A 23,592-nucleotide genomic window follows, 5' to 3' on the forward strand; every position below is an offset into this window, starting at 1 on the left:
AATTTCTCTGGGAATTTCACCCTTTGGGTTTTGAAGACTTTCTCCCCTTTGTCAGTTATGATACCAATACCACCCCCACCTCCCCCAGGAATCTGAAAAACCTTGTGCTTGTATTGTCATACGTTCTTACTTTAAGGTAGGTCGAGCTCCCTGAGTACACCATTGTGTGAGAATAGAACACAAGATAATTGGAAAAAAGAATTTTACATAATAATTGGATTGAATTAGAAATTGTTGCACAGAACCACATTATGTAAGGGAAGAATAACATTCTTGATAACTTTTTGCTGACATACCAAAAATATATATATATATACGTAAAACATATATACTTAAATACATATTATATACATTATATATAGAATGTATATGATAAATGACTGGTACATTTTTCAAGATTCATCAAATCAGTTACCTCCTGTGGCTTATCAGGCTATAGTACTATATAGGATATGTTATACTGCTTTGAGTGGGGAGTATGGAGGAGGAGAAACAGTAGTTTGTGATCAAGGAATCTTAGAGCAGGAGCTGCCAGGACTTCCGTCTGCTGTGCCATTGTTGCAGGACCACAGCTTCGAGGTTGTGCAACACCTTTAGTAAACACTTCCTGGAGCAGAGACAAGAATGAACCAGGGAGTTTCATTCTTCCTCACTGGAGAGGACGCAGGGACAGCGCCAGCAGCACAGGTCTGAGCGAGCAGTTCGGGCGCTGCCCCCCTGGAATCACCCACCATGGTGCAGGGGCTTCTTCTGCTGGTCACTTTCCTCCTCTCTCCAGTTTCAGGTCGGTGTTTAACTCTTTTTCCAAGTTCTGTTAAATACATCAGTGAACTGCCTGCTTTTGTCTTCTCCTGATAGTTTTATTGCGTAAAATATTTTGACTGTTTATTTTTTTTTTTCTCAACCAATCTTACTAACCAGTTGGGCTGGTCTTAATCTGTGGTTTGGGGGCTGTGAATGATGTAAAGACTCAATGTTAAAGAGGCAATGTGAGAGGTATGGAAATGACATTTTACATATCTGATCTGAGAATAGTTTGAAATAAAAGGGATGATTTCATGCAGCATAATTTAAATAATGAACGTGCTTTGAGTCAAAAAGTGGGATTCATCACAACTCACCTGTCATTAGTGATAACGACAGGGTAGATTTGCCTGGTTATTGCCGTAGAGAAGGCTTTGGAAAGTATCTATTATTATTAGGGTTTGACTCCGCCTGTTCCTTTTGAGTACATATTTTTATATTTAAAATATAAAATTTATTTTTTAACATTTTTAAGTTTAATATATAAAATCCTTTCGTTACCAATGATAATAAATGTGACTAACTGAAAATAAACAGTTGACCAGTTTTTTAGTTAAAATGTACTGTGATATTATTGCTTGGCAAAACAACATTGCTGTTAAACTTAAGTTGATAATTCGCTTCTGTTTTGCTGGTTATATCAAACATTTAAGAATTTAAAAGTAGAAAAAATACTACTTCCTAATAATAAATTATATCTAGCATGTCTCTGCGTTTCTGGTAAATTCTCTAATTAGATTTTAGTTAAATTAGATTAGGTAGCATGTTTCTTCAGTTTATTTCTATTTCCAGATTTTATTTAAGTCAGTACACGAGCTGCAGTGCCTGCAGTCCCTCCCTAGCAAACCTTTCCTTGGGCCTCAGACGTGGGAGTGTGAAAAGATGATCAGAAGAGGTATGGGGTTAGGGAGAGAAAGATTCTCCTCTTCCCTGCACCTACTTAGCACTTTGTCATTACAAATGGTTTTCCTACCTTCGATTTGTTTCTGATTTGTTTTCCAGACTCAAAACTTTCAGTTATCTTTAAATACAGAACTGATGCCAGGCATTTAAGTTATTAACTTGAAATTCTTACTTTTTGAGTCAAACTTAATAGGAATCTTTTTTTCCCTGAGCTCTCCAAAAGTGCTATCACCAGCAACACTTTGGGATCTCTCTCAGATGAAACAAAGAACTGCTTGAGTACCGGCTTGCTGAAGAGCGTGAAGATCATTCAGTCTGGATCTGTTAACAGAGGTGGCTAACATGGGGCATCCGTGCACATTACACCTTTTTCAGTGATATTGGGCACATCAGCTGATTCTGCTCACCTGAAGATGCATTTACAACGTGGCACCAAGAGACACTGTGTTCCTTAGCAGTCATGCCTAAAAGTGTGACGTTGCTCTTCCCTTTAACTCCCAAGTTTGTATTTTTAAGGTTGTCTCCTTGGCCACTGAGATACCCCTATTATCATTCCCATTTGGGTTTATTTTCCAGCCCCAATGTAAGAAGTAAAGCATTTTTATTCCCCATCTCTCCCTCTTTCTTTCTGTCCTCCCATGATCAAAGCAATATGTATGTGCCTCTCTGACGATGACTTTTGCAGTTCCCAGACACTGGAAATGAAAGAATGAGATGTAAAACAAGGCCAGCTGTTTGTAATGAGCTTCACAATCCCCTGAGAAAAATGGCTGATAGGATTTCATCCCAGGAAAAGGAGGGGAAGAAAAGCAAACATTTAAAAGGATGTGACAGGTGTTTGTGGGGTAAGGATGTGAGTGCCTGACAGAGGAGAAAGGTCTCTGCTATATTCCAGCAGAATATCCAGTGGGTACAGTCCTTTCTGAAATTATTGTATTTCAAACTACAGTTCTTTCTTGCCTTCATAAGGTGACTAGAAGACCCAAAAGAGTATATGCAATTTAACCTTAATAGCCAAAATAATAGACTTAATTAGAGTGTGTTGTTTTCCTTAATGATTTTACTCACTTTTACTGTGTGCAGTTTAAATCACGAGGCAGTTTGAGGTGATGTAGAGAATCTCAGAACCAAAGTCAACGTCATTGCATAAACCCTACTTCAGGACTTAATGTCATGTGTTCAGTTTGGAAAGACATTGCTTTAAATAGATTTGAACAGATTTGAACAAAAATGAAAATGTCAGTATTACATACAAATGTTCTAATTCCAAACACATTGACAAATAAAGTAGCAACCCAGACAAATGTCTGTTATATTCATCTTGTTAATGAGCTTTGGCTTTGCTAAAACTAATGAACGGTAAAAATTAATTATCCAATCCAAACCAAAATAACAATTTTCTTTTTCTTGATCCAGTTTTGCGGGTCAAAACTAATCCAACATGTGAGTTCTGTGGGGGAGAGAAAACAAGTATTAAAATGAACTAATAGAAACACACTGTGTCACACCTTGGATTTGTGTAATCCCTGAATGACAGTTAGTTGTGTTTGTTCCTCAGGCTTTGAAATAATTAAGCTGATGTTATTCAGTTGGGAGGAGCCTGCACTATCTCTGTCAAACCTGAGGGTAATTGAGCCAAATGATGTTTAGGTCTGTTAGGTCCCTGTAACTGCTGTATAATTTCTTATATCTCAGACCTCATTATTTCAGTTACCTTGTAGGTTTCAGGAAAATAAGAGCCTTTAAGGAAATTCTATCTGATTTCTTTAGAGAACATACTGTGTTGCAAGGGTTTGAAAAGAGCTGGAAATCCATTCACTTTAAACTGAAGAGAGTGAGAAGTTGTCACAGGTTTTTAAAAGAAATACATATATTTTTTTGTTTGCTTTGTTTTTGGTTTCCATTTGGAAGTTCTCAGCTACCAACAAAGGGTCAGAAATAAATTTCATAGCTAATTTACATATTTTGAGTCCATATTTAAGATGCAGTTGATAATTTCTGATTTCATGAAACATTGGGATTCATATACGAGCTAGAAGCACGGAGGTCAGTGTGCATGTTAGAGAAAATTTGTGTTGGCTACGTTAGTCTGTTTCTCTTCTTGTTACTTCTGAATGGGGAGTTTTTATGTTATCACTTTCTGCTTTTATGCAAAGAATCAGGTGGGTGGTTATTATTGTATGACCTGGAGCTAGCTTGGACTACTATTTTCTATTAGAATCCTGTGTGTGTTGGATGAAAACCACTAATACAGCATCTTTGAAAGAGTTACCTTGGCTGCAGCATTGGTGAAACTTGGCTTCGTGAACTCCATAGTAACAGGACTAATTGCATTGATTAGACAGTAATACACCAGGCAGCATGGTGGCGCCTTATGGTATGCTTGTTTTGTGTCACTAAATTAAAGAAGACAGCAGGGAATTGTGTCAATACCACCACTTCATTTCTGGCAAGGGTAATTTTCTTACCTCCGGCATCTTTAGTGTTTTGAAATAATTATGAAAATTTTAACTCAGTGGAAAGAAAAATCAGTTTACTGTTCCTTTACGTTTTTGAACTTCCGTTACACAAATTTTTTATAATTGATGTTATTGCTTTCCTTTACCCAAAAATTAATTAAATTGAAATGAAAGACGCTCAATGATTACTTCTATGGGAGCAAGAAATGAGTAACTGAAGAACTTTACAATGATGTTCTAGAACTTTGACAATGTGATGAGGCTTATTTTATCATAATGGATTAGAATTTAGCTATCCTAATGATTGTGGGCTCATCAAAGAGGGATTCTGGGTTTGTTTGCATAAAATCGTAGACTACTTGAAGTAGCTTTAGACACCATTTAATCTGCCCTCTCTTTTCAAACAATTAAAAAACCTGAACCAGTTTCAAAATTAAGATATTCTAGTGTCAGTGCCGTGGCTTTTTTGAAGGTTTTTTTTTTTTTCAAGAATCTCAAGCTATTGAAAGAAAAGATGTTTCATTACTGTGACACTATTTTTGACTCAAAGAGTTCTCAGTCAATTTTAACCTCTTTTTCTATTCTTCAAAGTTAATTAGATATAAATGGCTCTTGAGTGGCCAGATGCATTAAAGCCATTTTAAAATAATAAAAACTTGATATCACTAGGAATTTTTGAAAGTTTCTGCTTTAGTTTCTGAAGAAAATTTTTAAAAATGAATGTTTTTTTCTTTTTTTTCCCCCCCTCAGTAAGTGCTATAAAAGAACTCCCTGAGGCAAAGAAGTACGAAGTAGTTTATCCTATAAGACTTCATCTGCCACATAAAAGAGAAGTCAAAGAGCCAGAGCAACAGGTACAGCTTTTGATGTATCAAAATCAAATATATAAATAAATATCAATTTATGTAAAAAATTATGTAAATATATATTTGATATATATCTCACATGATGAGTGCTATGTATGAGATTTGCATATCTAGGCATATATATTTAATGTATCAAGTGGACTTTGTGAAGTTTTCAGCTATTAGACCTTGGAATTACATAATAATGACCATAATTGTGTTTGTTTTTCAGTCTGTCTTTTTTTAATCTTTACTGTAGCCCAAAGTTCTATTATTAGCCTCATTTTGCAAATCAGTGTTCTGACAAGTGACATGAAATATCCAGGGTAACAGTTTAAACTTTAATATTCTATGATAATTGAGTCCATACACCTCTGAAGAAAGTTGGATGTAACTCATCTATCCATCTACCTATTCACATATGCACAACTATGACCATTAAAACACAAGTAAAAAAGTAAAATAAAAGTAAAAAGTAAAAGTGCAGGTTAATGTATGCATATATGCACACTACTGTGAAATTTATCTGTCTTTTTAAAATAGGCAGCTGTTAAAGTTTGTATAATTCTTGCTACAAATGAAACAATACGTTCTAAGTCAATCTTCATGCAACAAGTATCTATTGGTTATAAGAGAAAAGCTAAAACATGATGATTCATTCAACAACAATGTTCTAATTACCTACACTCTAAGGACTTTTGCTAGGAGCGAGGAAAATACAGATAAGACATAAGCAGTAGCTTACAGAAATACTCTAGACTGCAGCTCACCAGGAGTACATATTCCTCACTGAGACTGTAGTTTCTTTCTGATGATTCCTGCCTACATTAAGGTATATATTCCTGTTACGTTTCTCATAGTCTGGGTTCCACTTCACCATGTGAAGAACTCAAGGCCAAAAGTCAGCAGTGAGACCCAGTGGAGGTTTTTAGGTCTCTGTGTATACTCTTCCTTCTTCTCAGATAACACCTCAGCTGAAACGTTACTTCCTCAGGAAAGCCTTCCCTGCCCTTAAGACATGAGCCATCCTACCATTATATATATCCATTATATAGAACGTATGTATCCATTATATATAATATATATCAATTATATACAACATAACTCCCTTTGCTGTCTGTCTTTCCACAAGATTATAAGCTCTCTGACAGCAGGGTACTAAGTTTTCTTGCTTAGAGTTGAATTTCCAGAACCAAGCAATGTCTTGCACAGAACCTGCATGCAAAAAATATTTGTTGAATTCATGGATGGATGAATGGATAGATATATATATATGGGCCTCAGGTAATTTATCTATTTAGTTGCCAGAGTCCTTTGTTCTGTTACAAGGGGAAGAGACCAACATTTGGGTGTTATCCAGGTTACTGCTCAAGAACAGCAAATATTGCTTGCTAATGATTACACAGACAGAGCCAAGTAAATATTTGTTTGTGCTTTTAAATTACCAGTAAATGTTTGTGCATTTTTGCAGGAACAATTTGAAACTGAATTAAAGTATAAAATGACAGTTAATGGGAAAATGGCGGTGCTTTATTTGAAGAAAAACAAGTAAGTGTCTTTTCCTCTGATACTATCCTCACCGACAGCAGGTAGCATATGGAAAGGGAGCTAATAGAGTCTGTTAATATTTATGGCTCAGATCAACCTTGACTAATCAGGTTTTGCTCTCAATTGACCTAAGGGACTCAGTGAATATTTGTTTCTATTGAAGTAGTAGAAATACATTGGGTAAAACAACATTTTATCAGTATTTTGATACAAGTAATAAAACACAATTAATGATATGCTAGCAGACGTGCATTTTATCTATTCCATAAAATAGCAGTGGAGAGGTTCCAGTGTACTTTACTATAATTTAAAATCTTTCCACTATATTATTATAATTTATTATTATAACACTGAAAGACTAGATTTTAAAACCATTTGCAAGTCAGAAAATGAGAAGTGAAATAAAACCTTAGGGCCAGAATAAAAAAGTCAGTGTTAGAACCAGAATTGGGTTCTCCTGACTCTATCATCAGTGTTCTTTCTACTCAGGTACCCACTAACTCGTCCGTTTTTCTTATATATTACCTCAATTTAACATTTCTTTTCTGATTTCACTGTCACCTCTCTCACTCGGATCTAGACTGTTTCAAACTAGTTTTTCCTAATTCTGTGCTTTCAATCTCTTTCAATCCCTATGTAGATCTTTCTATATAAGGCAGTAAAATATTTTTCCCCAAAGTACACTATCACGTTGTGTAAAAAATCACGACTGACTGGAGTTTGGAAATAGTGTGGTCTAATGAAAATAGTATAGGCTTTGGGTTTAAGCCAATCTGGATATGGTTCTTTGCATTTTGAACTGTTCACTTTCATTTGAAAAATAAGGAGAATAATATCTATCTCATAAATTTTTGAAGGGATTAAATTAAATGATGCATATAACATTTCTAACATAGTGCTTGCTATGGAGATGGCATTTTATAGATACAAGTTACTTCCTTTCTCTTCACCTTCCTCTTTTAAAAATATAGTCATTATTCACAGTAGCCAAGAAATGGAAACAGTCTAAGTGTCAACAAATGAATGCATAAAGAAATTATATATACATATATACACACATATACATGTATGGTTTACATACACAATGAGATATCATTTAGCCACATAAAAGAAGGAAACCCTGCCATTTGTAACAACATGGATGAACCTACAGGACGCTATGCTAAGTGAAATAAGCCAGGCACAGAAAGACACATATACTGCATGATCTCACGCATTTGTGGAATCTAAAAAGGTCAAACTCATAATAACAGAGAGTACAATGATGGTTCCCAGGGACTTGGAGGAGAAGGGAGGGAACTGGGAGTTGTTGGTCAAAGGGTACGAATTTTCAGTAATAACACGAATAAGTTCTACATACCTAGTATACAGCATGTTGACTATTGTTTGTAATAATGAATTGTATATTTGAAATTTACTGAGAGAATAGATCTTACGAATTCTCACCATACATAAAAAATGACAACTATGTGAGGTGGTGATATGTTAATTAGCTTAATTGTGGTAACCATTTCACAATGTACATGTATCTCAAATTATCATGGTATATACCTTAAGTACATCAAATTTTTATTTTTCAATTATGCCTCAGTAAAGCTGAAATATATATGTGTGTGTGCACATATATATACACTCCCAATTTCTAGTGGATAACTGAAAGAATTTTAAGAAATTTAGCAAAAATTTCTGAAGCACTCTAACTGCCAAATTCAAGTCAATTTCCAATAATCTCTGCTCTGCAGCAATTGTTGTTAACAGTCACTGATAGCTGAAAGGACTGGGAAAAAATTAAGTTATTCCACATTGGCGAGAAGGATTACTCACATCGCTCATTTTTATCAACTTTGACCTCCTTAGTCCTTTTATTTCTGAAGTCTTTCCTCAAACAAGCATGCCAAGTCCTGTGAGGAAGAAGATGGAGTTCCCCACTACTCAGGAATGTCCCTGTCCCTCCCAGTCTTTCCATTGCAAGGAGACCTTTAGTGCTTGGACTTACCTAGAGGGATTAGGAGCAGGAGTTCAGGAGCTTAAACTTTTCTGCACACCCAGTGAAAACTCACTTTGACCACTGGGTTTTGCAGTCAGCACAAGCAATCATGACGTTTTTGTTTTTCTCTCTCCAGGAATCTCCTTGCACCAGGCTACACGGAAACATATTATAATTCCAGTGGAAAGGAGGTCACCACAAGCCCACAGATCATGGTATTAGAGTATCCTGGATTCCTTGTTATAGGAGTGGGACCCACAAACCTAAAGACACTATTATTGCCAGGCAAATAATAGAAGTAAAACTGCATTTACAGCATTGGTGCTTTACTCAGCAGTAATAATTACTTAACAATTGATCTTCCAACTCTTTTTTTTTTCCTTTTACAATTGTAACAAGAACAAAGGCATTCCTTGACAACTCTGGCAAGCTTTTCCAGCTTTCAAGGGATCCCTTGTAGGGAGAGTGGGCAGAAGGACCATATTATTTTCTTTAGAATGAAGAGTTAAGCATCTCTGTTGCTCTCAGTCAATTCCTATCACCTCTCTAGATTATGTGGTCTCTTAAACTCAACCTATATCCTCAATGGTGATTGTACAATTCCATGTTTTTGTTAAATAATTTCCACTCTTGACTTCTATTTGGAGCCCTTCTCTGCTCTGACTGAGCAGTTGACAGCGTGGTGCAGTGTGAGGAATAATTCATCACTGTCTCCTTTTCTTGAGCTTCATTTTCTATGGGAAGCTTTTCAAGCACTCATGTCTATAGCAACGATACAAGAGTTTACATGGACCAATATCTCATCTATCCCAAAGTAGAAAGATACTTTATATGAATAGAACACCCACATGGAAAAATGTTAGGATGGGCATTTTGCTCCAAACGTTGTGCTGATCTAGTTAATCTGAGAGAACTCTTTGGATAAATGAAGAAATAATAATAATAAATCAATCTGAATAACCCATCCATTGGAAAAAGAGATTTCAGGTTTTTGTTAGAAAAAATTTACTGAGCAATCAACCAAGGAGATGAATGAATGCCTGGTGTTTGGGGGACTCAGGTTTTTAAATTTACATACCTAAGTTTGTTTCTTCTAAACAATATTCACTTTCATCCTGCTTTAGCAACACCAACATTTAGTTAATACCCTATAAGCATTTTGGGATCATTAACATTAAAGATTAAGTAACATTAAAGATTAAAGGCTTTTATGTAATTATTTTTAAAACCTCTAAGTTGACAGTTCAGAAGAAAATGGTTTGAAAGCATTGTAGGTCCTGTTTCGTGATTTCAAATTCAACTTTAGGTGGAGGTCTAAAAAGTATAGATACTTTTCTTACAAAACCCCATTTTCCTTTTTCTGTAGGATGACTGTTACTATCAAGGATACATCATTAATGAAAAGGTTTCTGATGCTAGCATCAGTACATGTAGGGGTCTAAGGTAAGACTTCAGGAATGTTTTGTATGTACCTGCTATTCGACTATGGTGTGTGTATTTAATAAACCTGAAGAATCTTAAACATAATTAATTATACTGTAGTTGAATATGAATCCTAAGGACCGTAAAATTTTAAAATTTGGAGGAAACACCACTTCCCTTGATAGTGGTTTGTAAATCACACATCTGAATTGTTTTCAGAGATATTTTGATCTATTTTCTTGTTTTCAAAATAAAAGATTTGGAGTCCTAGTTTTAGAGTCAGACTCTTCAGGGAATGGAAGCTCTACTCCTCTGTTCTAACTTTAAGGTCTCTGTCTAGCTTGTCATTTTCCATGACTCTGACATCTGTTTCTGTCATTATTCGCCATGTATCTGTCTACAGGAAGATGTTTCTTCTGATGCCCAGACATGACTATCTAATTTTCTTTTCCATATCTCTAGTTAGATATCTTAAAGAAATCTTAATCTCAATGTGCTCTAAACCAAAGTAATGATTGACTCCCAAATATGTTATTTTTCCTGTGTTTTGTATCTTGATCAATGCTATCATCAAATAACCACTTGCCCAATCCAGAAATGTAAATTATTCGAGGAGCCTTCCCCTCTCAGTCCCCCATTTTTAGCACCTTGTCAAGCCTTGTTGAGTATATCCTCTAAACATTTCCTAAGATTGTTCACTACATTCTGTCTCTACTCTAACAGCCTAGTTTAGCTACCATGCTCTTTTATGCAAAGCATTGCAATTTACTGTATAATTTATCTTCCCACATCCACTCTTGCTATCTTCTAATCATATGTACATTTAATCCAGTCTCCCTATTATATACTCTTGTATTTTTTCTTCATACCCATGATCTGTTGTAACTATATGTATTAAGCATTTACTGTATAATTATATATATTCTGTGATTATTTGATACACATCTATCTTTCTTATTTGAACATAAGTTCAATGAGGAAAACAACCGTGTCTCTTTTTTACTGTCTTCCCTTAGTCCAGCGGGTGGTGACTAATGAGTGCTCACTCAATACTGGTTGAATGAATCTTAGCTCAGGGCTTCAGCAGAGAGAATTGAGAAGAAATTGATAATATTCATTTATCACGAGCTTTACATGTTACCTCTTTCAGTACTTATCATCATCCTATCAGGTATCCCATGGTATCACAACTAATAAGTGATAGAGCCAGAGTTTTAACCCTTATCTATAAAACTCTGAAGTTTCTTTCATTTTTAGTGGACCTTTAGAGCAGGTATAGCATAAAAATTGGAAGAACACCAGACTGAGAGTCAGGAAATGTGCATTGTTGTGCCATAGCTGATACGGTTGGTTGTATGACAGTGCAGTAATCACTTCTCCCCAACAGATCTGATTTCCTTAGAGAAAATAAGTGATCTCTAAGTCATCCTCTGCTATAAGTTTTACTGTATTTTATTGCCATGAGCTTAAACTGTTTTGGCACTGACTAGAACCTTGATAAGATCCCTTTTTTGGAGCCTGTATAGCTATATAATGCTAATGCAAGAATCTTTCGTTAAGAAGCCTGAATTCTCATGTTTTCCAGGGGCTACTTCAGCCAAGGAGATCAGAGGTACTTTATTGAGCCTTTAGGCCCCACAAATGAGGATGGACAGGAGCACGCACTCTTCAAGTATGATCCCAGTGAAGAGACAGATAACAGCACCTGTGGGATGGATGACGTATTATGGGTGCATGGATTGCAGGAGAATGTTGACGCCTCTGCCACCAGACTGGTCGTATGTGTAACTTTCCTATTTGTGATGCTCTCGCATGTCCTGGCCCGGTTTCCCTGGGTTCCAGTCTTAGCAGTGAATTTACTGAAACTTCACAGTCATTGCTGAAATTAATACGATATAAGGACACTAATTCTAAATCATTGCTAGACATTGATGATTCATTTAACAAGTGCTTATGAATCAACTATTATTGTCAGTGATGTGTAAGGGTTAAAAAGAAGTGTAAAATAAAGTTACCTGTTCTCTAGGAGTAGGCAACTGTCACAATATTCTCTGTACCCTACAACAGACCACAAAGGTATACCGTACTATTATTATTTTGCATTTGATCTTAGTCAAAAGGCCAAAAAGCAATTATTATTATTTTGAAATAAAACATCCTGCTTTCTTCATGAGTGCATTCAACAAATTCTAAGCAGCACAATACCCATTCTTCTCCAGTGCACATGGAAGCACTCTCCAGGGTAGACCAGATGGTAGGCCAGAAAATCAGTCTTAACAAATTTAAGAACATGACTGTGGGTTACAGGGACCCCTGCATGACTAGGCCTCTTCTCCTGTCCCCTCCTACTGATGACCTCCCTACTTAGGTTCTCAAAAAAACAGTGTTTTCTATGCTTTAAACATGCCAATGTCAATTCACCTTAGAGTCTGTTTACTAAATTTTTTCTCTGCTGGAATTATCATCTGATTTATCTTTCTCTCCCCTGACTTCTCAGTTTCATCAATCTGTCTGCAAAGGGCCAGCTCTTTACAGATTTTCCTCTGTTCTGAATTAACTACCCAGTCACTCAATATCACATCGTCCATTGTAATCATCCACGTAGCAGTGATCACCAGTTGATGTCTGTATTAATATGTTTGTCTCTTGCAAGTTTCTTAAGCAGATGGACCATGTCTATTTCCCTGCTGTGTTCCTAGTTCCCAGAGCGCTCTCAGTGCGTCGTAAATGCTAATAAATATTTTGCTCTTATGGAGGGTGAGAAGTAAGTGCATATGTCATTTAGATGATACCTCAATGTCTAACTTCAGTAACTTGTTCTTTGTAATAGAAGCTTAGTCACCACTAAAAGGTATGCACTTCCAGAAAAGCAATGAACTTGGGATGGTTTATTACGTAGCAGGGATAAGGTACCTGCTACTTTTCAGTGGGACAATCCACTATGAAAATTTTTTGTTTCTTTTCTTTCTTTTTTTTTTTTTTTTTTTTGAGAGAAAGGTACAGAAAATAGGGGAGCTTGCAACATGGGAAGGAGATCTAGCTCTGCCTGAAGAGAAGAGAGCAGACTAGCAGCAGGGGCTGCTCTGTGCATGGCACCATCCGTCAAAGAGGGCATGTTCACCAGGATAGGAATAAAAGGCTACCTGCCCCGCCCCCCAGAAAAAGAAAACAGTGGGAAGATACTGACGTCAAAGTTTCTCTATTTTGTGGCACAATGATGAGGAAAGTCTACTGTTCAAAAAACCCAAAGATGTTGCTTTATTTCCACTTCCCCTATTAATTACTAATTATTTAATCTCTTTGGTAAAATGAAGGGGACAGACCAGGATTTCCCTTCTAGCTCTAACGTTCTCAGCCTTGTCTATAGATAATCCTGGCTGTTGACTGAGAGTTAAAATGATAATACTGTCTGTCTTTACTCCCAGGTATCAATCAACCTCTTATGAAATCACACATGTCAAATAAAAGAAGAACTCTTGCAGAGAAAGATGTCATTTTAGTAATTGTCCTCCTTATATTTCAGAAATCAAATGACCAGAATGTTCAGAAACCTAAGAGATACATAGAATATTATTTGGTCCTGGATAATGGTGAGGTAATTATATCAGATAAATGTGTCTTTTAACCCCTCTACATACATTTATTTAATATGTGAGATATTAAATGTTTGGATTCGATTTGAAAAATCATGAATATGAATTACGGTTATAAATTTTTCTGAACCTATGAAATTGGACATTTGTAGTTAAGCTGATATGATTTCTCCCTTTCAGAGAAGTGAGTGCAAATGATATGATATGCATAAATTGAATTGTTGGCCCTATAGTTCTATTGTCTTATTAACTTAAGAGATCCAAAAAAAAAGAGAGAGATCCAAACTTAATTTCCAATTAAATTCTTTTGTCACTTTGCATTGTGTTAAGTTTTTAAATCATTTGTAAATTAGAATTTATCTTCTATTATAGGAATGCATTTTCATGTATTGGGTTTTCTAAACTCAAAGTCCACGTGTACATGAAAACATGAATACATTAATTAGTTTGGGCCCTAAAGTTTTGACCTTTCTTATTGTACTGAATTAATTTACTATTCATATATATTTTTTAAATTAATAAATTATTCTGTGCACTGATTCTGCACAGCTTAGGAAACCATGGAATTTACGTAAAAATACATTTGGAATAATTCCTTTGTACTGAGCTGATCCTTCAAGGGAGAAAACAGTATTTTCACTCTCAAAGTGCGTTAATGTAGCTAGAAGAAATAGCATCAATTATTTTCTAACTTTGAATAGTTAACTTTAATAACTGATACTTAATTATAACCACTGATAAGTAACATAAGAAAGGATGCCTTTTTTTTTTTTACCTTCCAGTTACATTAATTTCTATTAATGCCCATATTCTGTCTTAATTGTCTTTTTTTTTTTTTAGTTTAAAAAGTACAATGAAAATACAGATGAAATGAGAAAGAGGGTGTTTGAGATGGCCAATTACATCAACATGGTATGAAATTTTTTTTAAATGTGGTTATAAACAATTTGCTTAAAAGGTATCATGGAGTTTTTCAGTGAATGCACATGCAGAGTGTGCTAGGCAGAGCAAAGGCCCTGTGGTCGGAACCTAGCTTTGTCAGTTTTGAGGAACAGCAAGCAGGCCACTGTGGCTACGTAGTAAGCCGGGGCAAGAATGAGGGGAGATGGTATCTGACAAGCAGAGGTGACCAGACCCTGGACACCCTGCTGGGTGTCACTAAGGACTTTCACTGTTATTGGTCATGAGTGAAGAAGACGTTGAAGAGCCCAAGCTGAGGTGGGATATGTTTGGATGTGTGTTCTTAAAAGATTACATCAGCGATTGTGTTGAAAATAAACCAAAGGAAAGCAAAGGCAGGAGCAAGAAGAGCACGTAGGAGAATCATGCCACAGTTCAGAGCAAGAGACGGCGGTGGCTTGGGAGAAAGCAATGGTAGTGGATTTGATGAGAATGACTGAGCTCTCTACTAAGAAAGAGGAGTACGAAAAAGATACGCAGAAGACTGGGAGTGAATGGAATTTGGAAATGCAGCACATTTGCTGGGGACCCGTTGAGGTTAGCAACCATGGCTTCAAAGTGAGAGCAGTCTGCATAATATGTATTTTCCCCTGTATTCAAAGGCATGGCGGAGGACAGACAGAGAGAAAAGTTCATTTTCACCAGGTTTGGGGTGTTGTCAAGTAAGTAAAGTAAAGCAAGAAAGAATGAAGGAAGTTGAGGGAGTAATCAAAAAGTATAATGTGCTTGGATTTTTATTTCTCTTTTGAGAATTGTATTCCTTGATGTTTCCTTGTTTTTCAAACCACTTTTTTAAAGAAAACTTTTTCAGGTTTCTCAGCAGAAAGTAGTTCATGGGAAGGTCTGTCACTGTGCACCGTCAGTACTATAGTAGCAACTTAAGCTTTTATTTTTAGAGCAAGCATGTTGTCTCATAGACTTAACTCATTATTTCTAAAGCTTATCCCATATGTGTTGTGGATCATTTAGTTCAAGAATTAGAAGACCACTGTCCTAGTTATTTGTTCAAGCTGCTATAACAGAATACCATAAACTGGATGGCTCATAAACAACATAATTTATTGTTTATGGGTTTGGAGGCTGGGAAGTCCAAGATCAAAGTCTGCCAGGGTTTGGTTTCTGGTGAAAGCTCTCTTCCTGACTTGCAGAAAGCTGCCTTCTCGCTGTGTCCTCACGTGATAGAATGGATAAGGCAGCTCTCTGGGGCCTCGTTTTTAAGAACATTGATGTCATTCATGAGTGTTCTAACGTCATGACCTAGTCACCTCCCAAAGGCTCCATCTCCTAATACCATCACCTCATCACCTTGGGAGTTAGGATTTCAACATATGAATTTTGGGGGGACACAAACATTCAGACCATATCAACCACTTCCCTTATTGTAATGCATTGATAGAGGACATTGTCACACATTACTTCTCTAATGCCCAAACCAGCACTGAGTCAATGTTGCAAATTCGGAAATATTATGACTAAGCATTGAAAAATATGTGAGTAAATATACTTAACATGAAGCTAGAGTAATGAGCTGCTAACACAAAATTACAGTATTTTTTGAGGGCACAGCAGGGAAAGTTTGTCTTAATAGGGCCTTGGCTCTGGTAAGAGGAGTTTACAGACCTAAAATATCTAAGGGTGTGTGCATTTCCTTTTGAATGGGCGTTTTAGTGTCTGTAGAAATAGACGGTAACTTCTGTTTCACAAGCACATTTGGAAAGAAGGTTTTTATGGTGCTGTTATGAATGTGTGAAAATATAAAGTTACATTAGTAATGTTAAAAGATAGTATCACCAGTGTAAGTCATTACTTTACCATGTATTCTGTTTGGACAGCTTTATAGAAAGCTCGATGCTCATGTGGTCTTAGTTGGTATGGAAATCTGGACTGACGAGGATAAGATAAACGTAATCCCAAACGCAAACGCCACCTTGGAAAATTTTTCTAAATGGAGGGGGAGTGACCTCTTAAGAAGAAAGCGTCATGATGTTGCTCAGTTAATCACGTATGTTTGGATTTCCCTTTTGCACACTACATGGAGAAGCTTTCCAAAGCCTTGGAAAAGCTGGGTACACATATAGAGTATTAGAAGTTTAAAAAAACACTCACTTGGATCATATGTCAAATATGCTCTCACTTTTGATTCAAATATTTTCTTTTTTTTTTTTTTTAAAGAGAAGCCAGTAATTTAGCAATGATTCATAAGAAGTTTGTTTTTATTGGGTACACAGGAAGGAAATTTCAAGTTTAGATAATGGAAAGAGGGATTTCAATTAAAAAATTGATGCATACTTTGCAAATTTCTAGAGACAAATAAGGGCCAGAATCTTGCACAGATAAAAAAGAACAAAAACAAAGGAAAGAGCATGACATTATTAAAAATTAGTGAAAAAGAAAAGAAATAAAAAGTTAAAATTACTAATGAACAAACACCATCTATGTAAATAAGTGCAAATGGTCCAAATCCCTCTTCAATGGGAAAACTGTTTGAATGACATAAATGCTGAATAACACAAATAATTTAAAAATGGGCCCAAACCCTAAATCTACTGTAGCTGAAATAGTGCTAAAGGAAAACAAAATAAATTATATAAAAATGTCAGTAAAATATAAATTAAAACAAAGCATGTGTGGCAATAGTGATATCAGAACAAGATATATATAGAGAAATATTTATTAGGACCAAAAAAATTCTTTCTTTCTCTTGACAAGAGATAAATTCCACAATGAAAGATATTATAATGATAGATATAAAATATTAAACATGATTACACTGAGGTGCTTGGATTTTACATGATATGAGTGCCATTCTATAGAAAAAATGCCTCATGCAAATTCAAAAACTGAAGGAAAAATTTAAGAGTGATAGTTCACAGGATGAGCTTTTCCTCTAACCATTTACAGTTCTGGATGAATTGTCTATACAAAATACAGCATAGAATCATCATTTGTTATATCAATTCATTCCTTTCAGGGCAACAGAACTTTCTGGAACGACTGTGGGCCTTGCTTTCATGTCTACAATGTGCTCTCCTTATCATTCCGTTGGCATTATTCAGGTTTGTTTGAAGATAAACTGTTGGTTCCATAATTCACAATTGACAAATGCCTTTTATTTTCTGTATCTCTGAAGAAAATTGTTATAGTTTTTCTCCTTCAGTCTGTTAACGTGGTAAATAACATTGATTGAATTTCAAATGTTGAACTGATCTTGCATTCTAAGATAAACTCAACATAATCATAAGGTGCTATCTTATATCTTCAGGGTCTTTGCATCTATATTCGTGAGGGATATTAGCCTGTAGTTTTCTTTCCTGTAGTGTGTGTTTTTAGGTTTTGTTATCAGAGTAAAGTTGGCTGCAGAAGATGAGTTGGGATATATTACCAATGCTTTGATTTTCTGGAATATTGGGGTAAAATTGGTATTATTCCTTTCTCTAACGTTTGACACAATTCACCAGTAAAACCATACGGACCTGAAATTTTCTTCGTGGCTAGATTTTTAATTTCTTTATGGCCACAAATTTAATGTCTTCAATTCAGATTATCTATTAATATCTCTGCTAGAGTGAGCATTGGTAGTTTCTCTTTAAAGAAAGCTGTTCATTTTTTCAGTTGGGCACAAATTTTCTGATAATAGCCTTTATTATCCTTTTAATATCTATATAATTTATAGTGATAATCCTCTCTTTCATTCATGGTATTATAATAGTGTGTCATTTTTCTGTGGTCAGTCTGGCTAGGGGTTTATCAATTTTATTGTTCTTCTCAAAGAAACAGTTTTTGGTTTCATCTGTGTTCTCTAGGGTTTTCCTGTTCTCAATTTTATTGATTTCTGCTCTTGATTATTTCCTTTTTTATGCTGATTCTGCATCTAATTTGTTCTTGTTTGATGCTATTAATTTCTCACTAGGCCCAGCTTGAGCTGCATCTAAAATATTTTGTGCTTTTATTTTTGTTTGGTTCAAAATATTTTCTAATTTCTCTTTTGATCTCTTCTTTGACCCATATATTACGTACAAGTGTGGTATAATGATTTCCATTATTGATATTTTGTTTAATTCTGTTATGGTTTGGAACATACTTGAAAAATTTAAAAATTTAAATTTTCTTTTTTTTTTACATTTGTTTTTAGTCAGTGCCCCATAGACACCTGAGAAGAATGTGTCTGCTGCTGTTGAATGGAGTGTTCTAAAATTGTCAGTTATGTCAAGTCAATTTATGTTGCTTGGATCTTGTAAATCCTAAGGACGAGAGAGAATATTGGACTACCCAAGTGTAATTATAGATTTGCCTAAATGTAAGGCATGACACCATAAGAACTCTAGAAGGAAATGTAGGAAAAACTCTTCTAGATATAGGCCTAGGGAAAGAATTTATGACTAAGACCCCAGTGGCAATTACAGCAACAGCAAAAATAAACAAATGGGTCTTGATTTTTTCTTTTAATTATCAATATGTAAGTGTTTACTTCATGTATTTTGAAGTTGAGCTGTTAGGTCTAGAGATGAGCACATTTGTTATGTCTTCTTGGAGAACTGACACTTCATCATGTTATGATCCTGAAATATATGTATGAAATATTCCTTGTTCTTAAGTCTATTTTGTTTAATATTAACACAGTTACTTTAACATTTTGTCACTAATGTTGCATGATCCATCCTTTTTCTTTTATTTTTAATCAATATATTTCTTTACATTTAGAGAAAGTTTCTGGTAGAAAATAGGTACTTGGGTTTTTTACTTTCTTATCTAATCTGTCCATCTCTTTTATTTGGTATATACAGATCATTTATATGTAATATAATTATTGATATTGTTGTGCTAAAATCTTCCATCTAGTCTTTGTTCTTTTGGTGTTTTTTCTACCTTCTTTAAGATAAACTGAGTACTTTTAAAATAATTTTATTTATCTCCATTTTTAGCTTTTTATTGATAACATTTTGTTTTTAATGGTCAATCTGGGGTTTATCATACCTCTCTACTTGTCAGTTTACCTTGAAATCATATTACACTACTTCACATGACTATACAAGAGAATACCTCTAATTTCTTCCTCCAATCTGTTGTTATGATGTGTTTAACTTTACATGCACTATAAACACACAATACTTTATTACTAGTTTTGCTTTAGAGAGTCATCTTTCATTGCAATTTAAAAATTATTTTTACGGTTACCTTTACTTTATTGCATTCCCAGCACTCCTCATTTCTTTGTGAAAATCCAAGTTTCTATCTGGTATCATTTTTTTTCCTTCCAGGAGAACTTTTACTTTTAACATTCCTTATAATACAGTAAATTCTTTCAGTTTTGTCTGTCTGAGAATGACTTTATCTTGCTTTCATTTTGAATATATTTTCACAAGCTCTTTGGATGTCTTGTACCCCCACCAGACTGGTGGATTCAAGGGAAATTATGATTTTTAAGTTTATCTGCCTTGTCCTTGTTAGTGCTAGAATAATACTTTTTCTAGATTTCTAGATACTGGGTAGAAATGGAACCGATATATTTTTAGTGAATGCCTTAAGAGTCTGAGTTTGTGATTCGCTTCATGGGATGAACAGAAGAAGCAAAATATTTATTTTTGAACTGGAAAGATATAACCATAACAATGGAAGAGAAACTGGCCTACTTAAAGCAATTGTTCTAACATACGTAATAGCAGAGTTTAGTGCTACATTTGGAGTTGAAAGTGATGGTAGGCATCAGCAAGAGAGGATTGTTGATGGAGATGAACATGGCCAGGAAACATTGCGTTAAGATGGACCTCAAAGGGGAAAGCAGGGTTGAGAGGAGGGAGCGGAATGGAAGTCACTCAAAGGGAAGAAACATTTAAGTTAGGAAAATCAATATTTTAAATTAAGAAACCCCAAATTGAAAGGAACCTCAGATAAGACAATTTGAAAAGCCTCCAAATGCATTTCCATTTTCTTGAGCTTTTTGGCTTGCATTTTTCCCCCGTTGGGAGAGCTCCAAATTGCTGTATAGTGGGGTTTGCCATGTTCATCTCAACCGAATAAGAGAATATCCCAGGTGTAGGTAGTGGCTGCCCATCGTACACAGCTGTGCCGCGTGTGCCACTCTTGTGCTGCTTTTCATTGACCTGTTCTTTGAAATGAAGCAGATGTGAGAAAATTGGGTTTCTGTAGGTGGATGTTAGCAGCAGATTCCCGCCGCCTCAACAGGAAACCGTAACCAGCAGTGGAAACTATAACCCACATTGTTTTATTGCTCCTGGATAACATGGAGCCGCCAGTCCAAGCACCTCAAATCAGAAACAAGCTGGTGATGCAGTGAGCTGCTGGCTGGACCTCATGCAATGGGGCATGTCTGAAATTGACTGACGTCTAGTCTTGGCGGTAAAGGATTTGAGAAAGATGCCACCAGTGCTAAAGTGCTAGGTTAACAAACAATTTTAGCTCCCTCTTAGCCAAACACATCAAGACTTCTAAAATTAATGTAGAAGTATTCAAAGGCAAGCCAAGGGGAAGGGAGATGGATCAGTTATCATTGCTGAAGATTTGGCATTATCTCTCGAGACAGAAAACCAGAACAATTTCCCTTGTTACAGAAACCTACTCACCAGAGCAAATGACAGACAATATACACTGTGATAGCTATTCCATACCAAAGGTGGGTGTGGGGTGTGCGTGTGTGTGTGTGTGTGTGTTAGAAAAAGAGAAGGGTGAGAAGGCTGGAGCTATAATTGATCTTTCTATTCTACTCTACTGGACAACAGGAAGAATGATCATGAAAAACACAAACTCTGAATTATGATTCCATTTGAAAACCAGAGAATCTGTCTGCCCATTCTTACCCTTAGGACCACAGTGGCAATCATCTTAGCGTTGCGGGGACAATGGCCCATGAAATGGGCCACAACTTTGGAATGTTTCATGACGACTATAATTGCAAGTGCCCTTCTGTAAAGTGTGTGATGGACAGAGCACTAAGGTGAGGCTCGCTCCAACATGCTGGGTGTCCTGGTTTTGAGCCATTCTGGGCTGTGCTCTTCTTTAAGTCATCTTCAACAACATGTTCAAGTTTTCAAATTATTGAATGAACGTGTATCTTTGCCAAGTCACCGTACCCCTCATCTATATGTAACAATTTCATTCACTAAGATGTAGTTTAAGCACATTGTCTTTTCATTGTTGGGCCAACTCATCATTTTATCCTCATCTTATCTACACGAGACTTGGTTTCAGAAAGTCGTTAGCATTTATCAAGTTTCCCATGAATTCAGAATGGGTGGAAACAGGAAAAGGATTCTAGGAGAAAACCCTAATTAAAGAAGAAACTTTTCACAGGAGGATGAAGGTAGTCTGTGAAAAGAGAGTACACATTCTTGTCTTGCCTTTGGCAAAATTTCCAGACAACCTTAACATTGGAAATCTCATAATCTTTTTTTAAATATATTCATTTCATCTTTCTATTCATAGAACTTATTTTATGAATTCTATTCATTTCCCCTTTTCTATTGGTACTTCCTCCCCCCAGCCCACCCTAGCTAAAGTTACTCTCCCAAGCCCCTTCACAAAGTAGCATACGGCTGCATGCCAGTTAGATAGCTTATGTTCCCCCTCCCCAATATTACTGCATTTTTAAACTTCATCTTTATTTGTGGGATAAAGAGATTCTGTCAATAGGAATTCCTCTAAAGGAAAGTGAATTCTCAGACATGTAAATAAATACGATTTTGCTACCTTTAGGACTTCACAACCCCAAAATAAGATTTATCTGGATAACTCAGAGACATTCTTGTTTTATTAAAAGTGGCCAGGATGCTACACTTTGAAATATGCCTGTATTTTCTCATAAAGATGGAGGTGTTCGTGTCCACTCAGGTCAGTTAATTCAGGCATACAAAGGAGCCCATGATTTAGCAGTTGGTCAGTGGAGTGGGGACAGGTTGTATGGGTGTCGTTGTACCCAATGTCTAATATTGCTCCCCACCTGCTAAGCATGACTGTGTTTCATTTTTTCTTTTCTTTGCAGCTTCTATATACCCACAGACTTCAGTTCCTGCAGCCGTGTCAGCTATGACAAGTTCTTTGCAGATAAATTATCCAATTGCCTCTCTAATGTTCCATTGCCTACGGATATCGTATCCATCCCAGTCTGTGGAAACCAGGTGGTAGAAATGGGAGAGGACTGTGATTGTGGGACTCCTGAGGTACTACCAAGCACTTTCTAAAATGATCTAGTTGTTTTTCAATTGCTACGAAGGTAAACTATAAAAGAATATGCAACCCGCTACAAAATTGGATGTTTTCTGTAATTTTGGATATAACCATTTGTAGGTGTTTGCCTGGCAAGGAACTCTGCTTAATAGAACTTGTTAATTTCCCTCTCAGGGTTCCTTCCCCATCCTTTTATTTTTTAAATAGCGTTCACCAGCTTGGGCTTTGTGTCCTCATCCCTCTCGTTCTGGCTGAAATACTTCAAGTTGCTTATGTGACTGTGATTTATTGAGCATTACTTGAGGCACGGCACTGTGATGGTGCCCAGAGTGTAAATAGCTTGCTAGCCCGAGGTCACAGAGCTGGCAAATGGAGAAGCCAGGATCTGAACGCAGGTGTGTCTGTTTCCAGAGTGCCGGCACCACCCAGCATAGGGACCTGGTGCATGTGTTGCTTGTTCAGGACTCGGGAGTTACTACCATTAGAAATGCTGCCCTGACCCAATTCACTGGGCAGCTGGGATTCCGAGTGGGACCTTTGCCACCCTCCTGCTAACACTTAATATGGGTCATACAGCATGCCTTCAGGGGGTCGGCTTTCAGTAGCTTTGAAATAGGATTACGAATTGATTCACTCTATAAGAAAGAGTAATCTGTCTCAGATGATGATGATAGTTGAACTAAGGGCAAGCATTTTAACTCTGAAATGTTGTCACTCCAAAGCTGTCACTTTCCTATAGGAGTCTAGACAGCTTCAGGGGGAAAGTTTCTGAGGTAGGAGTGTCTAAAATGGCTTCTGCAGGCAGGTTTCTGATTTCTCAGAAACAGAGCAGGAAGACAAAGTATTCTTGCAAGCAGAGTTGAATTACATGTCAAAGTGAAAGAACTATG

The 23,592-nt window shown here is 36.2% G+C and overlaps 1 protein-coding gene across 4 annotated transcripts in view; it reads left to right on the forward strand.

Moving 5' to 3' along the window:
• Positions 1 to 626: 626 nt before the first annotated feature.
• Positions 627 to 23,592, forward strand: part of ADAM28 (ADAM metallopeptidase domain 28) — a 41,130-nt gene continuing 18,164 nt past the window's right edge. The window contains exons 1-14 of one of the 4 annotated variants that reach the window (XM_045535303.1): positions 627 to 784; positions 1,966 to 2,040; positions 2,400 to 2,552; positions 4,917 to 5,020; positions 6,483 to 6,559; positions 8,683 to 8,761; positions 9,913 to 9,989; positions 11,554 to 11,746; positions 13,492 to 13,563; positions 14,402 to 14,473; positions 16,354 to 16,523; positions 17,493 to 17,577; positions 21,343 to 21,473; positions 22,518 to 22,695. In XM_045535303.1, coding sequence (XP_045391259.1) covers positions 733 to 784; positions 1,966 to 2,040; positions 2,400 to 2,552; positions 4,917 to 5,020; positions 6,483 to 6,559; positions 8,683 to 8,761; positions 9,913 to 9,989; positions 11,554 to 11,746; positions 13,492 to 13,563; positions 14,402 to 14,473; positions 16,354 to 16,523; positions 17,493 to 17,577; positions 21,343 to 21,473; positions 22,518 to 22,695 — 1,518 coding nt within the window. In that variant the 5' untranslated portion in view covers positions 627 to 732. Of the gene's footprint in view, positions 785 to 1,398; positions 2,041 to 2,392; positions 2,553 to 4,916; positions 5,021 to 6,482; positions 6,560 to 8,682; positions 8,762 to 9,912; positions 9,990 to 11,553; positions 11,747 to 13,491; positions 13,564 to 14,401; positions 14,474 to 16,353; positions 16,524 to 17,492; positions 17,578 to 21,342; positions 21,474 to 22,517; positions 22,696 to 23,592 lie in introns of those variants that run through there. The other 3 variants (XM_045535305.1, XM_045535307.1, XM_045535306.1) reach the window with 3 other exon arrangements.

The sequence above is a fragment of the Lemur catta genome, chromosome 22 (genome assembly GCF_020740605.2).
Source record: "Lemur catta isolate mLemCat1 chromosome 22, mLemCat1.pri, whole genome shotgun sequence".
Classification (NCBI taxonomy): domain Eukaryota; kingdom Metazoa; phylum Chordata; class Mammalia; order Primates; family Lemuridae; genus Lemur; species Lemur catta.